Source organism: Mustela lutreola, chromosome 8 (assembly GCF_030435805.1).
Source record: "Mustela lutreola isolate mMusLut2 chromosome 8, mMusLut2.pri, whole genome shotgun sequence".
Taxonomy (NCBI): Eukaryota; Metazoa; Chordata; class Mammalia; order Carnivora; family Mustelidae; genus Mustela; species Mustela lutreola.
This window is the reverse complement of record NC_081297.1, coordinates 92,688,655-92,711,836: the sequence shown is the minus strand read 5'-3', so window position 1 is coordinate 92,711,836 and position 23,182 is coordinate 92,688,655. Positions and strand designations below refer to the sequence as shown.

Here is a 23,182-nt window from a genome sequence, read left to right as displayed (position 1 = left end):
TCATCCATCCCAATATAACTTGGTCACTGTAAATGTTAAAAAAGGATGTTTTCTTATACTAGGAGTGCTCCTCATGGGATCATATGTAAAAGGATCCATGCAGGATCATAGTTTTGTGTATTCAATCTTGCCCTTCTGATTATGCAGGAACCGTGGAAAGGAATAGAGAACTGGCCCATCTGCTTACACATACAGGTAGTTCTTGAACAGTAGGTTCTCATCAAACACTTCTTTGAATGGTTTCCTGGCAACAATGTTCAAGTTATTAGCCTGGCATTCAAGGCTTGTCTTCATTTGTTCTAATCTAGCCCTTTGCCTTGTCTCTCATTCTCACGTAACGAGTGCTATCACTGCATAAAACCTTGGACTCTACCTGAAAATGTCCTATTCTTCACACTGTCTCGAACAAACTCTCCTCACCATTTTCACCAGGCTGAAGGATCCGGTTAAATTACTTCTAAGATCCCTTCTAATTTTAAATGTAATGATTCATGATTCTAGGAAATACTACTTCCTGCTTGAAACATTCTTTGATTCCCCAGGCTGAATATAATCTCTCTGGCTTTGTTCCCTGCTCTTATTGCTCATTCATGGTCTGTATGTTACCTATTTGTATCCTTGGCTGTATCCCCTGCTGCATTTGCAAGTTCTCTTAGCAATGCCTCCTTTGGTTCACCTTGTGTCTCCTACAGCCCCAAGGCAGTACTTGGCTTTCAGGATATTGTCTCTAATTACTGAACTGCAGTGAGTACTAAGCAAAATTCCCAACAATACAGGAGTTTTATATGATGGCTTATTTACCAGCTTTCCTCTCCTGTGTGTTGGAAGCCCTCTGCCCAAAGTAGCTCAGGGAGATGGCTGTTTTCTGGTCCTAATTCACTTCCTCTCTTGCCTTGGCTATTCAGTCCTTCTGCCTACGTTGACCATGATGATGTGACTGCCTTACAGAAATTTTGCCATTGCACCAAATATGCCAATTATAAGCCTTTCTGTCTGTTTAATTGCTAATTGAGTTTAATAACTCGATTGATTAATTGAGTTCTTAAAGCTTTCTGCCTCTGTTACATGGAGTTCATCAGATTTACCTGCTGTTCTTTCTAGATCTAAATCTGATTTATAATCTATATATCCCTGGAAATGTACAGGTGCACCCCTGTTTTCTGACTCTTTGATAGGCCCTTGCCATATGTAAAGAATTATATTTAACTGTCTGATACAGAATGGCTGATGAATTTTCCAGACCTGGAATGGGGAAAAGGCTATTTAGTTCCAAGGCTTAAAGTTTTACTCCCATGATTTCCAAACCCATGTTCCTGTAATGGTTTGAACAACTATTGTGTAACAGTTTCCATGCGTGTTATCTTATTAGTTTCTTGGAATAATTCTAAACATAAAGTTGACAAAAATGGAAGGGTAAGATACAAAATCAAGTAAAACTAATGCTCAAACTCTTTAACGGGCTAATGTAGGTCATAAAGCCAGTAACAGGCACGTAAGGCAGAGTCTAGTGCTCCAAGGGTGACACCCAGGGTGTCAATTTGTCAGCTGTGTGGCCCATGGCTGGTTCACTTCGAGCCTCTGAGCCCCATCTGTGTGTTGCTCCAGGGATGGGAATTACTCTTTCCTGAAGATGGCTTCAGAATGGAATATCAGCAAATTGCCTTGTCTGCTCAGGGAGCTGTTTCACACAGCAAACGCCTCCCAGTCAGATGTTCTGCTTAACCTACATGCTCTTGGCTTTGCTGATTAGCTATTCATGCCTGTTACCAGAGAATAAAAACCAAAACTAAGACTTACTCTGCAGTGTGTTCTGTGGACCAGCAACGTTAGCACTGCCTGGGAGCTTCTTAGAAATGCAGACTCTTGGGCCTCATCCCAGACCACCTGAACTCTTATGACTTTTAAGTACTCTAGGGCACCATATGCATTTAAGATACTTCCTTTATGGTATAGGAATATCTTTAGTATGTTTGTGATTGAAGGCAATCAAAAAACTCTCAATTGCTTGGTTTTTATTCTTTATTTATTCATTATTATAAAAAATTATAAACTCTGAAGACAGCCTTCATTGCCTCTTGGAAAGCACTCCCTTGTTTATAATAGCCTCACAACCTGAGTGCCAGATTTGACTTAGACCTCTGCAGTATGCAAAGAAAGCCCATCTAACTCAGCTTTCTTATGGCAGAAAGAGAAAAGAAAAATCAATTGATCTGGTAGGTTTTGGAGGGCAAAATATTCTAATGGAAATATCACTGGCGAGGGTTCAAGAAATTGTGCATGTGAAGAGTCTTCCTCTGGCCATAGCAACATTTTTCTGGACAAGTCTCCTTGTCCAGAAGACAAGGGGTAAGAGAAACAGAAAGAAAATAAACTATCGGCACTACCTCAAAATAAAATAAAAAGCTTCTGCATAGCAAAAGAAACTATCAACAAAACTGAAAGACAAGCTCCTGAATGGGAGAAGATACTTGCTAATGATATATCCGATAAGGGGTTAATACCCAAAATATATAAAGAACTTACACAACTCAACACTGAATAAAAACTAACAACCTGATTAAAAAATGGGCAGAGGACCTGAGTAGACATTTTTTCAAAGAAGACATGTAGATAGCCAATGGACACATGAAAAGATGCTAACATCACTGATCATCAGGGAAATGCAATTCAAAACCATAATGAGATATCACCTCATACCTGTAAGGATGGCTAAAATTAAAATGACAGGAAATCACAAGTGTTGGCAAGGATGTAGAGAAAAGGGAACCTTCTGTTTACTGTTGGTGGAAATGTCAATTGGTGCAGCCATTGAGGAAAACAGGAGGTAGGATCCTCAAAAAAATTAAAAACAAATACCATATGATCCAATAGTTCCACTATTGTGTCTTTATCCAAGGAAAGTGAAAACACTGATTCAAAAGGCTATCTGCATCCCTATGTTTACTGCAGCATTATTGACAACAACCAAGATATGGAACCAGTCTACACATCCATCAGCAGACAAGTAAATAAGGAAAATATGGTGTGTACAAATGCATATGTGCACACACATACACGCAGTGGATTATTATACAGCCATAAAAAAGGATGTGATCATGCCATTTGAGATGACATCAATGGACCTAGAAGATATTACTTTAAGTGAAATAAGTCAGCCTGCAAAAGACACATACCATATGATTCCACTTGCAAGTGGAATCTTTTTTAAAAAATGGCTAAGTGAACAAAAAACAGAGTCAGATCAATAGATACAGAGATCTGTTTGTTGCCAGATGGGAAGAGAGAGAAGAGTTGGGCAAAATGGGTAAGGGGGATTGGGAGATACAGGCTCCTGCTAGTTATGGACTGAAAAAGTTACAGGAATAAAAGGCCCAGCATGAAGAAATACAGTCACTGATGTCATAATAGCTGGGGATTTACTGGGGACAGGTGGTAAGTACACTTGTGAACTTAGCATCATGTATAAACTTGTCAAAGCACTAAGTTGTACACCTGAAATGAACGAGCATTGTGTTTCAACTATACCGCAGAAGAAATTGTCTTCCTCTAAACAGCCAGATAGCATTGGGCAGGCCCCTTCCCACCGCTGGGCCTTGAGTTTCCTCATTTTTATTAATTTTGAATCACAATATAGCCTAAGGTTCCTTCCCATTCTAAACACTCGTAGGCACTCTACCACTACTTCCTTACTACATCTCTCCTTGTCCCCCTCATCTGCTTCACCACTGAGAAGCCCAGCTCAGTTTTGCTTCAGTTATTACTAGGACTTCTGATAGATCTCCTGCTTAATGCTGCCCTCTCCCAGTCCAGGTCCACACCACCACTAGCTCTGTTCTCAAAGGAAAATCTACTCATGGCCATCTCATGCTTACCTGATTTCAGTGGTCCCAAGGTAGTGTCCAAACACCGGACGTGGCCTTCAAGACCCTTCCTGTTCCTTGAAGGTGCTGTGCTGTCCTCTACCCTGGTTTCCAGTCCCTCTTGCCTGAAATATCCCCTGCCCTCCAGCCTCATTACCAGCCAAGTACTGTTTATTGTCCAAGCATCTACGTCACCATCACTGGGTAAGGTATCCTTGTTACTGGAGTACTTTGTCATATTATTTGATGCTTCTTATTGTTACTGCTCATTAGAATGAATCCTCCTGAAGTCTGAAACCATTCTTCCCTGCTCACAATCATGATCTTGTAGCTAACACCAAGCAAGCACTGTGAATTATTGTTTGAATTATTCCTATTTGAATTCCTACTCTTATACTTCTTAGTTATTGATCAAATAATAATAATAATAATGAATTCTAAATGTTGTTTTAAGGATGAGGCATAATTAATCTAAAGCACCTCGAATAAACCGTGGCATATATTAGGCACTTAAGATACACTATTACTATTGTTATTCTTTTCTTTCTTTAATTATAGCACTTAGTATGGGCTTAATTATAATTACCTGATAACTAAAAATCTCTTTCTTACTTTGAATGCTAAAGGGAATAGACAAAGAAGTAGACATATTAATCAACTACACAAATGGATCAAATTAATGGTATTTCTTTATCCCAATGAAATAGAGAATCATATTGTTATGTACTAAGTATATATAATTAATCAAATGTATTATAAATTATGCAGCAATATATTTAGAAAATATTGTATTGAATTATCATAAAGTATGATTAAATTCTTCCAGTAAATGTTGTATGATTTGTTTCCTTGAAGCTTAAGCTAATGGAAAAGGCCTGGGAGAAATTGCCATTTTGTTTTTGTTTTTTTTTTTTTTTTTCTATTCAACATAGTGGATCACTGCCTTTATTTCGTCTTTACTATGAACTTTGAATAGAAGTGCAGAACACAATCTAGTATGTAGAAAAATAAAATTTTGGCAAAACAAAAACTGTTTAGGGAAATTAAATTGTATACTAGTATTTTCCATATGTACTTAGCAGTTAAATATGTTACAGATAACATTGTAAGATGTCAGTTTGTGGTTATAAAAAAATTTTTAACTTCCTGAAATTTACACTGCATATTGAAATGATACAAATGGAAATTGCAATTTTTGTTAATAAGGAAGCCCAGTTTGCTAAAATAGCATTAATATCATTCGCATCAGATTTTAATTTGTTATACATCTTTGTAGTTCAGCAAATGAAGAAAACAGATCCTGGATACTTATAACCTAAAAGAAAATCTGGCATGTGTCTCTTAATATTCTTAGAAATTACTCATTGGTTCAGCCTTTATTAATTTATAACTCTTCAAAGTTATGAATTGAAAGGGGTCCTAAAGTCCAATCTACCATCCCATATTTGAATCTCCATGGCACCGTCCTTGCCAAGTGGATGGACGGCCTCTGCTTGAGCAATTAGACCATTAAATCTCTATTAGTTCCCATAGCAACATAGCATTTATTAATGGTTTATCTATGAGTATATAGAATATATTCTCTGCAAATCAGAAACAGATTACAGTGTAGTCATAAAAGGAACAGGAAGGTGAACAATGGATAAGGAAACAATAGAGTTATTAATAGAAATTTAGCTTAGGTTTTCTTTCTCTGCCAAGCATTAAATAACGACAGAGGTAGAAGTCACGACTAGCAAAAATCCAAATATGAGTGTTATTATGTGACTGGCTTATCGTTCACTCTTATACTCTTTCCCAATTTACAAATATTTTTCACTGTCTCCCACCCATTCTTCTCTTCTCTTTCTTTAATCGTTCCTCTTCATCTGATGCCTCCTTTCTTTCCACGTGCCCCCTTGACTATTTTCCTAATATCTTTCTTGGTTTGGCCAAATATTCTTTTATTTCTGTAATGCAAAGATATAATTTTGGTTTAATAGCCAGAAACTGAACTATCATTAAAAATATTCAGACATATTAAGAATAGGCTGGACAGACATATAAGAATATGTCATCAAAGTCTCCATTAATGTAGATTAGGTAGATGGATGATTTAGGTTTACAAATATCTGTTAAGTTCCAAATAGTAACACACTGCAACAAATAACAAGTGAAATCTGAATCTGAATGCCTGTCTTTTTTTTCTTAAGATTTTATTTATTTATTTGACAGAGAGACATAGCAAGAGAGGGAACACAAGCAGGGGTAGAGGCAGAGGGAGAAGCAAGCACCCTGCTGAGCAGGGAGCCCGATGCAGGGCTTGATCCCAGCACCCTGAGATCATGACCTGAACCAAAGGCAGGCACTGAGCCACCCAGGTGCCCCTGAATGCCTGTCTTTAGAAAGTTAAAATCTGGTGGAAATTTATAGACAGAACTAACTGAACACAGCACAAAACAGACCATAAGAAGCCATTCAAAGAGATGAAAATAAGGAATTAAAATCAAAGTGATACAAAACAAGAGAGAAGGCGAATATTATTCAGGGAGGAGGAAATAGAAATAGAGTAATTGGTAAATGGAAAATTAATGTTGACCATAAGTATTATATTTCAAGGTATTTAAGATAAGAAAGGCATGTTTCAGAACTTAAAATACATTAATATTAATTTTAAAACTCAGGGGCACCTGTGTGGTTCAGTCAGTTGAATATCTGATTCTTGATTTCAGCTCAGATCATGATCTCCAGGTCATGAGAACAAGCCCCACATTGGGCTCCTCACTGGGCAGGGAGCTAGCTTAAAATTTTCTCTCTCCCTCTCCCTCCACCCCTCCTCACTTGTGTGCTCTGTAAAACATTTAGTTAATTAATTAATAAAATTAATAAAAATCATATAAACCCCACACTCAGCCATTTATAAATAAAATATATTCATCAATAAAAGCACTGCATGCTATGACTTTACTAAATCTTTATTATGAATTAAATAAACACTTTGCAAATAAAAATATTTTATTAAGGCAATAATGAAGATTATTATAAATTGACCTAAGGTACATGTGTCAGGCGACAATGAACAGCTTCTGCCTTTAAGAGGAGAAACCTTAAAATAATAGGTAAAGGGGCGCCTGGGTGGCTCGGTGGGTTAAAGCCTCTGCCTTCGGCTCTGGTCGTGAACCCAGGGTCCTGGGATCGAGCCCCGCATCGGGCTCTTTGCTCAGTGGGGAGCCTGCTTCCTCCTCTCTCTCTCTCTGCCTGCCTCTCTGCCTACTTGTGATCTCTACCTGTCGAATAAATAAATAAAATCTTTAAAATAATAATAATAATAGGTAAAGATGTGGAAAGAAATTTAAACATTTCTGTAAAGAATCTTATTAAAAATTTTCACCATTGCTATTAGATTCTCTACCATTGAAGTTTTCTAATGGTAAAAACCACTTTTCAAGATTATCTCAATGATGCAAGTATTTCTATTTTTCATCTTTTAAGATAAATATTATAGACAGTAATAAGAAAATATTTAATGATGAAAAACCAATTAGCAACAAGTGCAGTATGTCAAGTAAAAGCAATGCTGTTTTCTTACCAAATAGCACAGCATCATTTATATAAATGCCATCCTTTCCCAAAGAATAGAATCCTTTCACTTGATGCAGTAAATTGCATACTGTCTTTTTACAGCTGATCTGAAAGACACAGATATTTTTGAGCTTCATTTATAAAACATAAATATCAGACTGTTGTTATAGCCTTCTTGTAATTCAAATTAGCTTTAGTGCCGGCTGAACATATCACTCACCCCGTGGAAAGTAGAAATGGTGACAATTTAAAGCTAACATCATGAAATGAAGATGAATATATGAAATGTTACTTCAAATGGCTTAAGTAGATGCTATTAATACTTAACATGAGGATAGCAGGATCTTGGTAAAAGAAGAGCCATTTGAAATTATTTCTACTTCTTGTAGGAACAATCCACCTGCTTCTAGATGTGTCTTATCCTATGTACAAAGTGATGTGTCCTGGGAGAGATGTAGATATTGGGCTGTGAGGTGACGGGAAGAGAGAGACCATTTTTCAGGGATGGTTATAAAGGTTTCTCAAAGAAGGTGGCATTTGGCCAACAAACGCATCAAAAAAAAAAAAAAGCTCCACATCAATCATCATCTGGGAAATACAAATAAAAACCACAACGAGATACCATGTCACACCGGTCAGAATGGCTAAAATTAACAACTCAGGAAACAATAGATGTTGGCGAGGATGCAGAGAAAGTGGAACCCTCCTACACGTTGGTGGGAATGCAAGCTGGTGCAGCCACTCTGAAAAACAGCATGGAGTTTCCTCAAAAAGTTAAAAGTAAAGCTTCTGTAAGACCCAGCAATTGCACTACTGGGTATTTATCCAAAGAATACAAACACAGTTATCCGAAGGGGCACCTACATCCAATGTTTATAGCAGCAATGTCCACAATACTCAAAATATCCAGAGCCCAGATGTCCATCAACAGATGAATGGATAAAGAAGATGTATATATAAATATGTGTATATAACATATGATAAATATATAGGACTATTACTCTGCCATCAAAAAGAATGAAATTTCACCATTTGCAATGATGTGGATGGAACCAGAGGGTTTATGCTTAGTGAAATAAGTCAGTCAGAGAAAGACTAATATCATATGATTTCACACATAGTTGGAATTTAAGAAACAAACAGAGGAGCATAGAGGAAGGGAGGGAAAAATAAAATAAGACAAAATCAGAGAGGGAGACAAACCATAAGAGATTCTTTTTATTTTTTTTAATTTCTTATCAGTGTACCAGAATTCGTTGCTTATGTACCACACCTAGTGCTCCATGCAATATGTGCCCTTCATAATACCCACCACCAGGCTCACCCAATTCCCACCCCCGCCCCTTCAAAACCCTCAGATAGTTTTTCAGAGTCCATAGTCTCTCATGGTTCATCTCCCCTTCCAATTTCCCTCAACTCCCTTCTCCTCTCCATCTCCCCATGTCCTCCGTGTTATTTCTTATGCTCCACAAATAAGTGAAACCATATGATAATTGACTCTCTCTGTTTGAATTATTTCACTCAGCATAATCTCTTCCAGTCACGTCCATGTTGATACAAAAGTTGAGTATTCATCCTTTCTGAGGAAAGCATAATACTCCATAGTGTATATGGACCACATCTTCCTTATCTATTCATGTGTTGAAGGACATCTTGGTTCTTCTTCATAGAAGCCATTGCTTCTATGAATATTGGGGTACAGATGGCCCTTCTTTTCACTACATCTGTATCTTTGGGGTAAATACTCAGTAGTGCAATTGCAGGGTCATAGGGAAGCTCTATTTTTAATTTCTTAAAGAATCTCCAGTGTTTTCCAAAGTGGCTGCACCAACTTGCATTCCCAACAAGAGTGTAAGAGGGTTCCCCTTTCTCCACATCCTCTCCAACACAGCTTACTGCCTTCTTAATTTTGTCCATTCTAACTGGTGCAGGGTGGTATCTCAGTGTGGTTTTGATTTGAATCTCCCTGATGGCTAGTGATGATGAACATTTTGTCATGTGTCTGATAGCCATTTGTATGTCTTCATTGGAGAAGTGTCTGTTCATATCTTCTGCCCATTTTTTGACATGATTCTCTGTTTTGTGTGTGTTGAGTTTGAGGAGTTCTTTATAGATCCTTTTGTCTGTACTGTCATTTGCAAATATCTTCTCCCATTCTGTCGGTTGCCTCTTTGTTTTGTTGACTGTTTCCTTTGCTGTGCCATAGAGATTCTTAACTATAGGAAATAAACTGAAGGTTGCTGGAGGGGCTGTGGGTGAGAGGATGGGGCAACAGGATGGCGGGCATTAAGGAGGGCACTTGAGGTAATGAGCACTGGGTGTTGTATACAACTGGTGAATCACTAAACTCTACTCCTGAAACTATAAATAAATACATACATAAATAAACAAACAAACAAATAAAAGGTGACATTTTATAGAGATGTCAGTGTCAAATGGAAATGGATATTGAAGTAAGAGAAAGGATATTTCAGGCAGAAGGAATACAAAAATAGAACCACAGAGGCAAGAAAGTGCCTGGGGCATATGGAGCAGGGAGTTTGACAAATGTGTGGGACTCACGGAATTCCTGACAGGAAAGTGGTGGCAGGTAAGATGGGATAGTACATTTGGAAACAGACTGTGGAGTGGGGTGAGTGTCATGCAAAGGAATCTGGTCCTAATTTGGTAGCGAATATTAAGCCCAGGGATTCTTCCCCGAAGTTTTTAACCCAGAACATTCACACGATCTGAACCCTGCTCTCGTGGGGGTGCTCAGAAAGCACCCAGTTCCACTAGGTACTTTACACACATTATCCAATACAGTCACCACAAAAGAATAGTTGCAAGAAGATGAGTGAGCCCATTTTACAGAGGAGAAGCTGTGTCAGAGAAGCTGCATAACTTGTCCATGCTCAACAGTCTGATAAGCAAAACTTTTTTATGCTGAATTTTATGTCCCTTACTCTTCATAATCCTATTTTCATGATTTTATTGTTTAACCAAGATCTTGTGACTTCACAATTCTGTTACTATTCATAATTTGGTATTTTGTTTTTAAATATTTTTATTTGACAGAGAGACACACAGCGAGAGAGAGAACACAAGCAGGAGGAGTGGGAGAGGAGGAACCAGGCTTTCCACCGAGCAGGGAGCCCGATGCAGGGCTTGATCCCAGGACCCTGGGGTCATGATCTGAACCAAAGGCAGACTCTTAACAACGGAGCCCCCCAAGAGCCTCATAATTTGGTATTTTGGAGAAGAGAGAAAATGGGAGAAAGTTAGATGAGTTTAGAAGTCATTTTAATAAAACAATAAGAAATAATATTTCTAATTGAAATCATTCAATTGATTCAATGAATGATTCAACTGAATCATTCAATTCTGTCCATATATCAAGTAAAATCAAATCTGAGCTACCATTGTTCCTAAAAAATACATGCTGAGAAACTGCATGATTATTAATTTAGGATTTTATTATAATGTTGAGGACTCTAACACAAGTGCAAAATTAAATCCCTTTCGTGGTCTGTTAGGTTTCCTGTGATAATCAGAAACCTTTGCAATGTAGCTAGTAAGAGCTTCCTTAGCCAGATTCATTATTTGTAATTTCCACTTCTTTTAAACCACCAAAATAAAGCACTTAGTATGTGTGAGGCATAAAATATGGCAAGTATCTTAACTACATTTTTCTCAGTGTATTCTCATAACAACCTGTAAGGTGAGCACCCTTTTCCCATTTTATAGAAAAAGAAACTAAGGCTCAGAGAGCTCTGTGTGTGATGGCACAGAATTCAATGTTCAACTTTATTTGCCATTAAGTCATTACTCTTCCTATTACTTAAAGTGACATTCATGATTCTTGGTTGCAAAGAAATTAAGTAAAAGAAAGTCTGAAATGCAGCTCATGGCAGTAACACAGACTTTGGAATCAAAGGAATGTGGATCGAATTCTCTTGTCTACCATTTAAAAGCTATGTGATCTTAGATGTGCTATTTAATCTTTCTGAGGCTCAATTACCAATCTGAAAAATGCAAATAATAATATCTATTTCAGAGGGTAACTAAGATGATTAAGCGAAGTAATGCCTAAAAAGTTCTTAGCACAAAGTACATTTTTAAATAAAAGTAAGCTCTAGTAATAGTAGCAGTTGTAGTGTGGTATTTCCTTGATTTCCAGGTCCCAGGTGCCATGTGCAATATAATCTGTTCCAAGTATTTGGTGCAGACCTCTCTTCTGAATTCTGGATCCGTGTATCTTACCACCTACTTGATGTTTGCACTTGGGTGTCCCACAGGCACCTCATACTCATTAGGTATCAAAATGAACTAAATGAATGGTACACATCAGTCTTCTCCTGAACTTGGTAATTCCTGTTGTCTTTCCTGGAGATGATGATGATGATGGTGATGATGATGGAGAGGATGATGATGATTTCATGGACACATGAATGAAATCATGGACCACATGAAATCAGTACCACAACCAGTGAATTCAAATCTCAGGGCGCTGAGTTCTGGGGAACATACCCTCTGAATTGCTGCTGACATCACCATGGTCTTAACTACCTTCATTTCTTCCCTATTCTAGTTCGATTACACCTGCTTCCATCTATCCTCACCAAGGAGCTCTCAGCACTATATCCAGAAGGAGCTTCCTGCACCCTTGAGACCTAAATAAAATTGGCCTTAAATCCTTTACCATCTCTGATGGAAGTCCACATTACTTTGGGATTTTTGCCAATTTGGAGGATGTTTGCCTTCTCACTTCCTCTTCCCCAGATGCCAAGATCCGCAAATAGCGCTTCCGTGCCCCAACACTTGGACGTGAAACGCAGCCTGTTTAGCAAGTTTCACAAACGACCCATTCACACAAAGCATTTGTGAGTCTAACAAATATTATCAAAGGTTGGCATTTGGGAAGATGGATAAGTGTTTACTATTCAAAATGCTAACTTCAAATGGAAAATTAGGCATTTCCAGTTTTAAAATGCTCTTTGACCTCCTCCATCTGGGTATTTCCACTGGCTGATTGCCCTTCTCTCTCCCAGCATCACTCCATCTTGCTGGCTCTTCTCTGTGTGTGTGTGTGTGTGTGTGTGTGTGTTTTTTTTTTTTTTCCCTAGTCCCTTCCCTCTCATCTCTCCCTCTTCCTTTCTGGAATAAAGCCATTCTTTTCTTTGTAACTCGAATACTAGTTTGACTGGTTTTTTGTTCTTGTTTTTGTGTGTTTCCCTAGATTCTTCTTCTCACACCAGTTAGAGGATTCCCTTCTATCCCAAGAGGCTCATTATCAAGCACTTTTAGATTAAAAGTTCCCCCAATAAGAACTCAAGAGCCAGCAGTTAACGTAATATCTTACTTCTATTACAGATGCAAATCTGATTATTTCATGCCCCTAATAACCTATAAGTGGTTTCCCATTGCCTTGAGCATAAAGTTCAACTTTTTTTACAAGAACCTACAAACTATCCCATGATCCAGTCTCTAGTATTGGCCATTCTGATATTGTTCTGGTTTCTCAAATACACTGTGCTTTCTCTAGTTGCCAGGTCTTCAAATACATTGTTCTTCAGAGATCTGATTCTTTCTTCAGCCTCACTGATGCCTATCCTTACATGTTTAGACTCTTACTTCCACCAGGTTAGATCCTCTTGCTGAGGTCTTCTCAACAATGCCTTTTCCACTTGTAATTATTTAATTATCTAAAATGGTATATTTCCTCTCTTTTGCTGTAGACCCAAAGTCCATTGGGACAGCAACCAAATTTCTTTTCTCAACCATTATATCCTTAGCACCAAGCATACAGTAAGCACTCAGTTTTTAAAAACTACATGAAGGTAAGCATTGAGCAAAATCTGTATGTAAAGTATTGCACTTCATCTCCTTAAACTTCTGGGCTTATCTTTATCTGGCACGGTCTTCTAGGAAAACCATAAAGTCTCAGTGATGGCGGAGGGCATAAGAAACTATACGCATTGAAGACCTGTTGGTTTTGTTGCTGAGGATGTTAACAACTCAGGGGAGTTAAAGGTCAGCGCACACAGAAGGTCATGAGGTTCTTACCTAAATATGCTGTGAACTACATGTTTGGTAACTTGACTGCCCTCTTTGTTAGCTATCATCAGGATTTAATTAACTGGTGTCACAGTTGGAGAGACACTTGATGCCTGTGGGGAAATTTGACTGAACTCATCCATTCTAAAATAAATGATTAGCACCATCATCATTAGCTTTCAAGAAGTGGGACAGCTGCATTTTCCTAAGCATGTTTCTGAGGTAAAACTGTTTTAAAACTGGAAATACTGGAAAGGATAGAGAAAAGTTTTGGGGGATACAACATTCAGGTAAAATTCTACTTGTGAGGGCCTCATTTTATGAAAATAACACTTACTTCACAGACAGAATTCACCTGCCAGGACCCCCTATTTTTCATAACACATTAAGCCAGAAGAATGCTGCGTATTTTTAGAAGTGGCCTGATCATTGAACTGTTGAGAACAAATGCATTTTGTGGCTTCCTGGACTGTGACCCCACCTCCCCCTGAGTTAGTCATCATCCAGGCACAGCTTCCCAGGTCTCAGAGCTACTCAGCACAGTAGGTCCTGGAAACTGTTCCCATGGTAACCTTCAGTCAAATAGGGCAGCTCAGGCTGTCATACACAGGCATAATAGAACAAGAAATACTGGATGCTCTTATTCATGATGCCACAAAAACGGATGATACTGATTACTGGATAAACAGACTGAAAGACAGAATAGCTATAGCTATAGCTATGGATCACAGTGTTAGTGTCCTAAAAAGATATGACTTCTACAACCTACATGTCCTAAAGAAAATTAATGTGAAAACAATGTGAAAATCATAAATTTTGCAGTAACAATCAGGTTTTGCATTCAGAGAATCTACTAAATATTTGGTAGTGTGTTAAGTAATGCACACATAGAATCTCATTTGTTTCCCCTCAAAAATCTAGTTATTTTAGTGTTTCCATGATTTACCTGGAGCAACTGAGGCTCTCAGAATCAAAATGAGAGAATATCACTTAAGTGGGACTTGCACCAAGGTGTGCCTATCTCCAGAATTAATTAGGTAATTAATTAATCAAGATTTATTTACTTATTTGAGAGAAAGATAAAGTGTGAGCAGGAAGCGGAGCAGAGGGAGAGAGAGAGAATCATGAGCAGATACCCTGCTGAAAGTGGAGTCCACCGAGGGCTCCTTTGATCCCAGGACGCTGAGATCCTGACCTGAACTAAAACCAAGAGTTGGTTACTCAACCAACTGAGCCACCCAGCTGCCCCAGAATTTCTTTTTATCTCTCAAAATTGTCTCTTTTTTTTTTTTGTGATACCACCCTTTTGGAGCATCTATCAATCATAACCTAGAGGAATAAGTCATGGTTTGTGCTGAGGGAGTTCACCACCAATTAAATACAGATATGAAAAGTAGCATTTGGGAAATCATTCTGGCTCCAGGATCTGATCGTCTGGGAAGAGGAGCATAATAGAGTCATAAAATTCGTAGTTAAAGAATTGCCTTCAGTGCTAAGTCCTCCACATCATCATAAAGTAGCCTTGAGAAACCGTTTAATTTCTTCACACCTCAGTGTTTTCACCCATGAAGTGAGATAATAACTTGATGGGATGTTTTGAGGATCAAATGAGAAAATGGATTCAAAAGTGCTTTAAAAAATATAAAATACTATACATGACTATTATTATATTTCTAAATAACACATTGAATTTTGGCACATCTCTCCAGCAGGGTGTTTCTCTCATTTAAAAAATGCCAAGTTAAATTCTTTCCTTAAGCATGTTTTGTTTAATCTCCAGAATTAAGAGTTCTATAGAGCTTGTAGTACAAGCCCATATTAAGAATCAGGAAATAATTACTGCGTTAATATATATAATAAAATGCCACTTAACACACACATATATACCCACCCAGTAACTGATAAGTAAATGCCATCTGTATTTATTGTAAATGAATGCATGGGGAGTAACAGACTTTAGTTATCATTTCTGCATTCTGGGTGGGCAGAGCAAAGAGTATGGTCAGAATCTGAAGGTCCAAAGATAAGATGTTTGTTGAAGGAAATGACACTGCAACAAATTCAGTCAGGTGTTGTAATCTGGCAGTCTCTGGACTGAGACTAGTCTGCAAAGGTGTTTTCTTTGGCCAGCATAGTTTTATTTTGTTATAATTTTGCTTTTTAATGATGCTTTTAGACAATGCATGCACCCTTCCATCAGCTAACTATTTCATCAATCAATCCTGTCACCCTAGATTGCTTCTCTCATTTATATGACCTGCCTGACAGGTGAGTTTGGACTCCTTTATCAAAAAGATGCAAAAAGAGATGAGGACTCTCTATCATGAAGTCATAAAAACAGAAGTGAGTGTATTTAAGCATCTAAAACATGAAAGGTTGACCTGGCGTGGATGTGGACCAAGGCACAGAGAAACCCATAGGTTCTACCTGTAAAGATACATTTAGGACACTTATATTGAAGTCTGGTATTACACAGCCAATTGTAAATATATTCACTCAGCAGGCATGCATCAACAGCTTGCTGAATGAGCTTCAGAGAAGTTTCTGGCAGTGCATTATAAGCTCTGTATAAGTTAGTGTCCTTTACAATGATAGTGTCCTCCTTATCATCATCATCATAGTCGCTATTATTGGTTAGACAGGACATTAGGAAGGACAAAGGCACATGATACCGATCTTCCTCTTTAGTCCTAAATAGAGCGAATCCCTAGCCTCTGGCACAATTCCTGATATGTGTTGGCTGCTCAGTATCTGAAGATTGCAGACGTCATGGAAAATGAGGGGGAGGCCACCATCCCTAGCCTTTGAGAGCAACATCCAAATTCTGTCCTGACAATTTCTGAAAGAGAGCTGTGAATCATTCTGAGAAAGTGTCAGGGGGAGCTCTGCCTTGTCAGGACAGCTCTGAGAACTTGATGTTCCTGAAGGAACTGAAAGGAAGGAAGATCTTGCTGGAAAACTTATCCCACAGCTGGACAGGAGGCTATGAATTCCACAGCATCTGCAGAGAAGTATAGCCGTAGTGCTATAGAAACACTGGACACCATTGATAGCACTATTGAAAAGAATTGAGCATCCCATTACTTATTACGTGGTAGCCTTAGCACAGCAGAATTTTCTAATTGTTCTCTCTAAAATGTCCTCTAATATGTCTAATCATTGATTGGATTGCCAGCTGATGCATTAATAATGTTCTAAGTGCACGTCACACAGGCAGATATGCTTTGACTAGCATTGGCTCAGACTTTCATCAGGTCTTACCTGAAGGGTTGCAACAGCCTCCTTATAGTCTTCTGGCCTTAGGTGGGCCCACTCGGGCAATCCCTATCTATACTGGTCCATGTTCCTAACTGTATTAATCTTTGTAAGCTGTGACCTAATTATGTCACCTTCCTGCATTAAAACAGACCATGATTTCTTTTGGCCTAAAAAACATCTAAATTCACAACTTGGACTCTATCAACCCTCCTCTCTGAAAGTGCTACCATGATCTAACCACCCAGAAGCCTGGGGGTCTTCTTCCCATTTCTTCAGATGATGCACTGACCTTTGTTCCCCTGGAAAACTCCTGAGAATTTTTCAAGCATCACTTTCAACTTGCAATCTTTCCTCATACCCATTGCAGAAACAGAATTAATTGTGTTCTCCTCTACATGTCTAGAGCACCGAACAATTCTCTTGTGTTGACTGGGACTTTTGGCTGTCAATTTTGGAAACCGAACTTAACTGACATAAGCCATCAACTGGGATTTATTCACTCAGGTCCCCAAACTGCACAGGGGCATAGCCTTAGGATGAATGAACCAGGGCCTTAGACCACATCCGGGATACTCCCTCAAGCAACTGTCTTTGTGGGGCAGAATGATAGATACTGACTTCTCCAGTTTTGCATCCACCATACGTACTTGGAGCTAGAGGAGAAAAAACTCTTCCCCACTAATTCCAGTTATAAAATTTCAGACAAAGCCTTCTATTGACAAGCTTGGTCCCCAGTAGCACCCCCTGACTCTCTCCATGAAGGGGGAACTGGGCACTATGATTCACCCTGACTGAGTCAAAGTACCTCTTGCTCTCATCTGGGAGTAGTGCACGGCTATTCAGAACTGCCATCAGGATCCCTTCTTGGCTTTATGGTGGGAAAGAAGCAGTGCTCCAAAACAAGAATATATAATCAAGGGATCCCAGACAGACAGCAAAAACAGGCATCAAACAGTTTTTCCAAGTCTGCAAATAGTAACACTCAACATGCTATTATAATTATGCATTTGGGTGAGTCTCTCTGACTCGAATCTGAGCTCTAGGAGGTCAAGTCCGCCATCTTACTCAAAGCCTGTCACTAACACCCAGCAAAATACCTGATGCCAAGTTGTCTCTCTGCTAATGTTTATTTGTTGTTGAAATGATAGAATGGATAGCTCTCCAATGTAAATATAACATCAAGTGAATATGATCACAGAATTCCATAGAATTGTGAAGTTAGTTAAATGAATGTTTATAGAACTTCTTTAGTTGACAGGTCCTTGAGAGATTCACAACTTAACTAAAACACAAGAACCTTTGAGATACAGGTAATATTTATTGGGTTCATCCTATTAGTATTTTTCTAAAAAGCCATTTAATTCTTACCCAAATCCCATGAGTTTGTAGGAAACACCCCTATTTTAGAAATTAAGCAGTTGGGAATGCCTGGGTGGCTCAATCAGTTAAGCCTCTGCCTTTGACTCAGGTCATGATCCCAGGGTCCTGGGATTGATCCCTGCAATAGGCTCCCTGCTTAGCAGGCAGTCTGCTTCCCCCTCTCCCTCTGCTTGCCACTCCCTCTGCTTGTGCTCTCTCCTCTCTCTCTCTCTCTGATAAACAAATAAAGAAAATCTTTAAAAAAAAAAAAAAAAGAAAAGAAAAGAAAGAAAGAAATTAAGCAGTTCCTTGCGTTTTCCCATGTTATCAGATAATATGTTGCAGCAAAGGAGTAGAAACTCAGGTCCTCTGATTCCAAGTCTATAGCTGTGTTCTTAAGCAGATTATTTAACCTCTCTGAGTAAAATGGGGAGAAAGACACTTACTTCTAAAGATTGTTATAAGGAAAAAAGGAAAAGTTATAAAATGCCAAGTGCAAAGCATGGTCTAGATTAGGGTTGCTATGTTTGTCAGAGATGGTGGAAGACTTCCTACGATGTCAGACTGGAGCATGTGAGACCAGTTCTCTTCTTGTCCCACATTCCAGGTACTCATCGGGCATTTTTCTCCTCTTTAATGCTGCCCACTCTCTCTCCAGTAGCTTCTGTCCCATGCGACTGGCCATAGAGCAGGTTACAGGTTCCCCTTCCTTGCTGAAGCCAAGCACCCCATCTCCCTTTGCTGCCTCGAGCAGCCTACCTCTCCTTCGGGAAAGAGAACTACTGGGAGACATAAGGATGCTTGGATTCTAGTCCTTGTTCCGACATCAATTAGCTGGGTGACATTTTGCACCGTTGTTCTTTCAAGTGTGAAATGAGAGTGTTGGAGCAGAGAAATTTCTATATTAAATTGTATTATGCTTAGGAAATCTCAGTAAAAATATTTTCATTGCAGAGTCAAGCAAGACTATTACCCGGTTTCAAAAAAAAAAAAAAATTTTTTTTTTTTTAAATACTTCTCTATCCACCAAATAAATCCATGCTGGCCTTGCCTAAATTGAAATCCATTTCTGTAACTTTTAACTCTTTCTTCTTGCTTTACATCTCGGCAGGGGTTCTGTGCCTGCAGCAAGCATCTGGAATCTTCTCCCGAATATAGATTCCAGGAAAAGCTGAAGCACAGAGGACAGAGAAGAAATGGTATAATGACATTTCTTTAGGCTCACTGCCTAGACTCACTTGGCCTTCTGCCTTCTTCTCATTAGTCCCACCGACTGAATCTGATTAGCCTGCCCTGATTTATTTTGGGCAACCTGGGAGCACATGGGCCAATGCTTATATTCATGGCTGATATGATCATCCCCAAAGCTGTCGTTAGATTTTGGAAGATTAGTCCCTTTCCCTGGAAGATTGCTGTGTCTATGAAGCATCATGACCCATTAGATACGTATCTCTTAAACACTTTGCAAAATGGAGATCATGTATCCCTCTTTTCATTATCACAAAATTTTTTGTTATTGGCTATTAAAACAGAGCAAAAAATTCATAATTCTGAACCTGATGTTTGTACAGTTACTGTTCTCTGAATTAGCGAATCCGTTTCCATAACCAATAATGAATAAAAGCCAGAGTTCAGTGTTATTAGATATTGGATGCTTGGTTTAGCTTCGCAGTCCCACCTGGATCGCACTTGACAATAACGGTGGGTCACATTTTCTGTATGTTTGTTGTGTTTTTCAAAAGTACACAGTTTTAGAGACCCACCTATGTGTGTGATGATGAGAGACAATGAGGAGAAAATGACTTTTTTAAAAAAAGATTTGGGTTTATTTATTTGACAGAGATCACAAGTAGGCAGAGAGGCAGGCAGAGAGAGAGAGGGAAGTAGGCTCCCTGCTGAGCAGAGAGCCCCATAAGGGGCTTGATCCCAGGACCCTGGAATCATGACCTGAGCTGAAGGCAGAGACTTCATCCCACTGAGCCACCCAGGTGCCCCAGAAAAGGAAATTTTAAAAGTCAATCCAGGGGCACCTGAGTGGTTCGGTTCTTAAGAGTCTACCTTCGGCTCAGATCATGATCCCAGGGTCCTTGAGATGGAGCTCCATATCAGGCTCCCTGCTCAGCAGGAAGCCTGCTTCTCCCTCTCCCACTCCCCCTGCTTATATTCCCTTTTTTTTTTTTTTTACCATGTCTCTATCAAATAAATAAATGAAATCTTTAATATGTTTAATATATATATTTATATACATTTAATATATTATATATATATATATATATATATATATATATATATATATATAAAAGTCAATCCATACTGACTGATCCGTATTATAGAGTTCTGACTAGGACCATCCAGGCCACAAAGTACCTGGCATATGTCAGACAGTGGTCCTGGAGCTAGAGGTGCAGCCAGAAATAAGATATAGCCCCTGCCCCTAAAGAACCTAAGGTCTCATATGGTTAGAATGTCATGAACATAATTAAGTCTATTAAATATTAACATGGAAATAAATTTCTGTTAATGGTCGGTATTCTTTACAAATACTAGGACCTGTAAGAATTAGTTTTCTAAAACAAGTAAATAATAGGAAAAAAAATCAGTACTTTTTTTTTAGGTACACTTAGAGCCTCCTTTCTGATACTGATATGTACTGTAGGCTTGATTTGGCTACTGACTATATGGGCGGTACCATTAGGTTAATTCTAAGAGGCAAATGTCCACATATAATTTTAATGCAATCAGCAATTCTTTCATTCATTTAACAGAGACTTTCCAGACTGAGTGTTAGGAGAACAAGTCAAGAGGGGAAGAGATACAGACATGTGGACATAATGAAGCTCAGTTTCGGTACTAGTGTAGTTCAGTGGTTAAGAGTCCAGACTAGAGGGCACCTGGGTGGCTCAGTGGGTTGAGCCAATGCCTTCAGCTCAGGTCATGATCTCAGGGTCCTGGGATTGAGTCCCGCATTGGGCTTTCTGCTCAGAGGGGAGCCTGCTTCCCTTCCTCTCTCTCTGCCTGCCTCTCTGCCTACTTGTGATCTCTCTCTGTCAAATAAATAAATAAAATCTTAAAAAAAAAAAAAAAAGAGTCCAGACTAGATGTGTGACCTTGAGCAGGCGACTCAATCCTTCTGACCCTCTGTTTCCTTAACTACAAACTGACATTGATAAAAATACCTATCTCATCAGGTCATTCTGCGTATTAAATGAGATGACTATGTTTATAGACCTACCTAGCTTTGTATCTGGATCCTGGTAAGTCCTAACCAAGTTTTAGCAATTGTTCTGTCCCCCTTTCACAGAAGAGAGATCTGAGGCTCAAAGCAGGGAAACAACTTCCCAGACACCATATACCCCCAAGATGAATTAAAAGCAAAGCAGCAATGATACAAAGTGTGTGAGTCTTATGGGAGACCAGAGAGCAGAAGGACTATTCTGCTGTATAGTACAGGAAAGAATCAGGAAGGAATATTTAAACCGACCACACCATGGCTTTTCAAATACTGTCCATAAACATTGATCTAGAATCCTTAGAGCGGTTTTCATTCCCCTGACCACTGCCTTTTCCAGTTACCCTCAGTCTGGTTCCTTCTTCAAAGAGTCTGTTAGCTTCTCTGACTAAAGACTGGGTAACATCTAGTGAGGAGGATTATCACAGGATTTTCAGTCTTGACTTTTTAAATTATTATTATTTTCAGAACTGACAGGTGAAACGTGAGAGAAGAAATAACTGTTTTGCAACATTCTTCTAGAATTTTCCTAGGATACCACAGCATTACTCCTTCCAGAGTGCTCCATCCGTATAGTTTCTCCAGCAGAGCTGAAACCAAGAATTCTTCTGGAAGTCAAGTGCCAAGATGATTTTCATTCATTTCATTCTTTACTCATTTCCACAGTGTTTATTTTGTGTTTATTACATGACACAATCCAGGAACTGGGAGCAGCCTTTCAATGGAGAAGAATCAAAAATAAAATCCTGAGTAGATCCATAATCATAAGAGGGTTAAGCTTTCTTTTCCTTGAACACTAAAATACCTGGGTGATGCTTATCACAAACATTAGTTTTGGAAAAACAAGCTCAGCATAATTTTATTGCTAACAATCTCAATTTGACCTTCATTTCCTTTTGTTTTTCTCTTTTCTTAAACAGAATGCCACAACATTCCATGTAACTGTTCAAGATGATAATAGCATCGTTGTGTCTTTAGAAGCCTCAGATGTCATGAGCCCATCATCTGTATATGTTGTGAAGATAACTGGGGAATCAAAAAATTACTTCTTCGAATTTGAGGACTTCAACAGCACTTTGCCTCCTCCTGTTACCTTTAAGGCTAATTACCATGGTCTTTATTATATAATCACTCTGGTAGTGGTAAATGGAAATGTGGTTACCAAGCCATCCAGATCAATCACTGTGTTAACAAGTAAGCATCATTTGGAGTATTGTCCTCTGTGTTTCTTCTTTGGGCATATTCTCATGGGGCTCTCACTGAAAGAACATCAGCCCGGGATGGCAAGTCCAATCACCTTTAAGTCGAGCGGCATAAATTCAAAGTTCTGCTTTTTGTTGAAAATACGGTTTTGTGCCAGCATTTGATGTTTAACTGTTACCTTCTGTTAAAGAAAAATCTGTTTCAAACCCAAAAAAGTAAACCTCAATGAGACAGTATATTTTCAGGTTGAATAATAATTTTAGATTCATGATTGGACCATGTAATTTTTTGATATATAACTGAATAGTATGATTATAACTAAGCTATATTTTTCCAGAACACATACTCTTATATTAAGTCATTTGGGTTTTGAGACAAGGAATTTATACTCATATTTAGCCTTCTCAAAATTAATTATACATTTTTAGCTGAGAGAGAGAAAAAGATATTATTTATCAGTTTCTATTCTTGACCTCACCCTCCAAAAAGCCTTGGCTTCCACTGCCCAAGAAAAATACCCAAAAACCCCTCAAATCATTGGCATTTTAACCTTCAGTAGTTCATGTCTTAAACCATTAATGCTTACATTAAGAATTTTTAGGAGTAATTTTAACTATATGTGATTTTTACTTTTCTCTCTGGAACTTTAATACCTAATATCAAATTGAGATATGAC

General features: G+C 38.5%; 1 protein-coding gene across 1 annotated transcript in view; it reads left to right on the top strand.

Annotated features, from left to right (window-relative positions):
* Positions 1–23,182, top strand: part of PTPRO (protein tyrosine phosphatase receptor type O) — a 246,623-nt gene that overhangs the window by 106,134 nt on the left and 117,307 nt on the right. Inside the window, exon 2 of the mRNA XM_059185967.1 lies at positions 22,224–22,497. Coding sequence (XP_059041950.1) covers positions 22,224–22,497 — 274 coding nt within the window. The remainder of the gene's footprint in view (positions 1–22,223; positions 22,498–23,182) is intronic.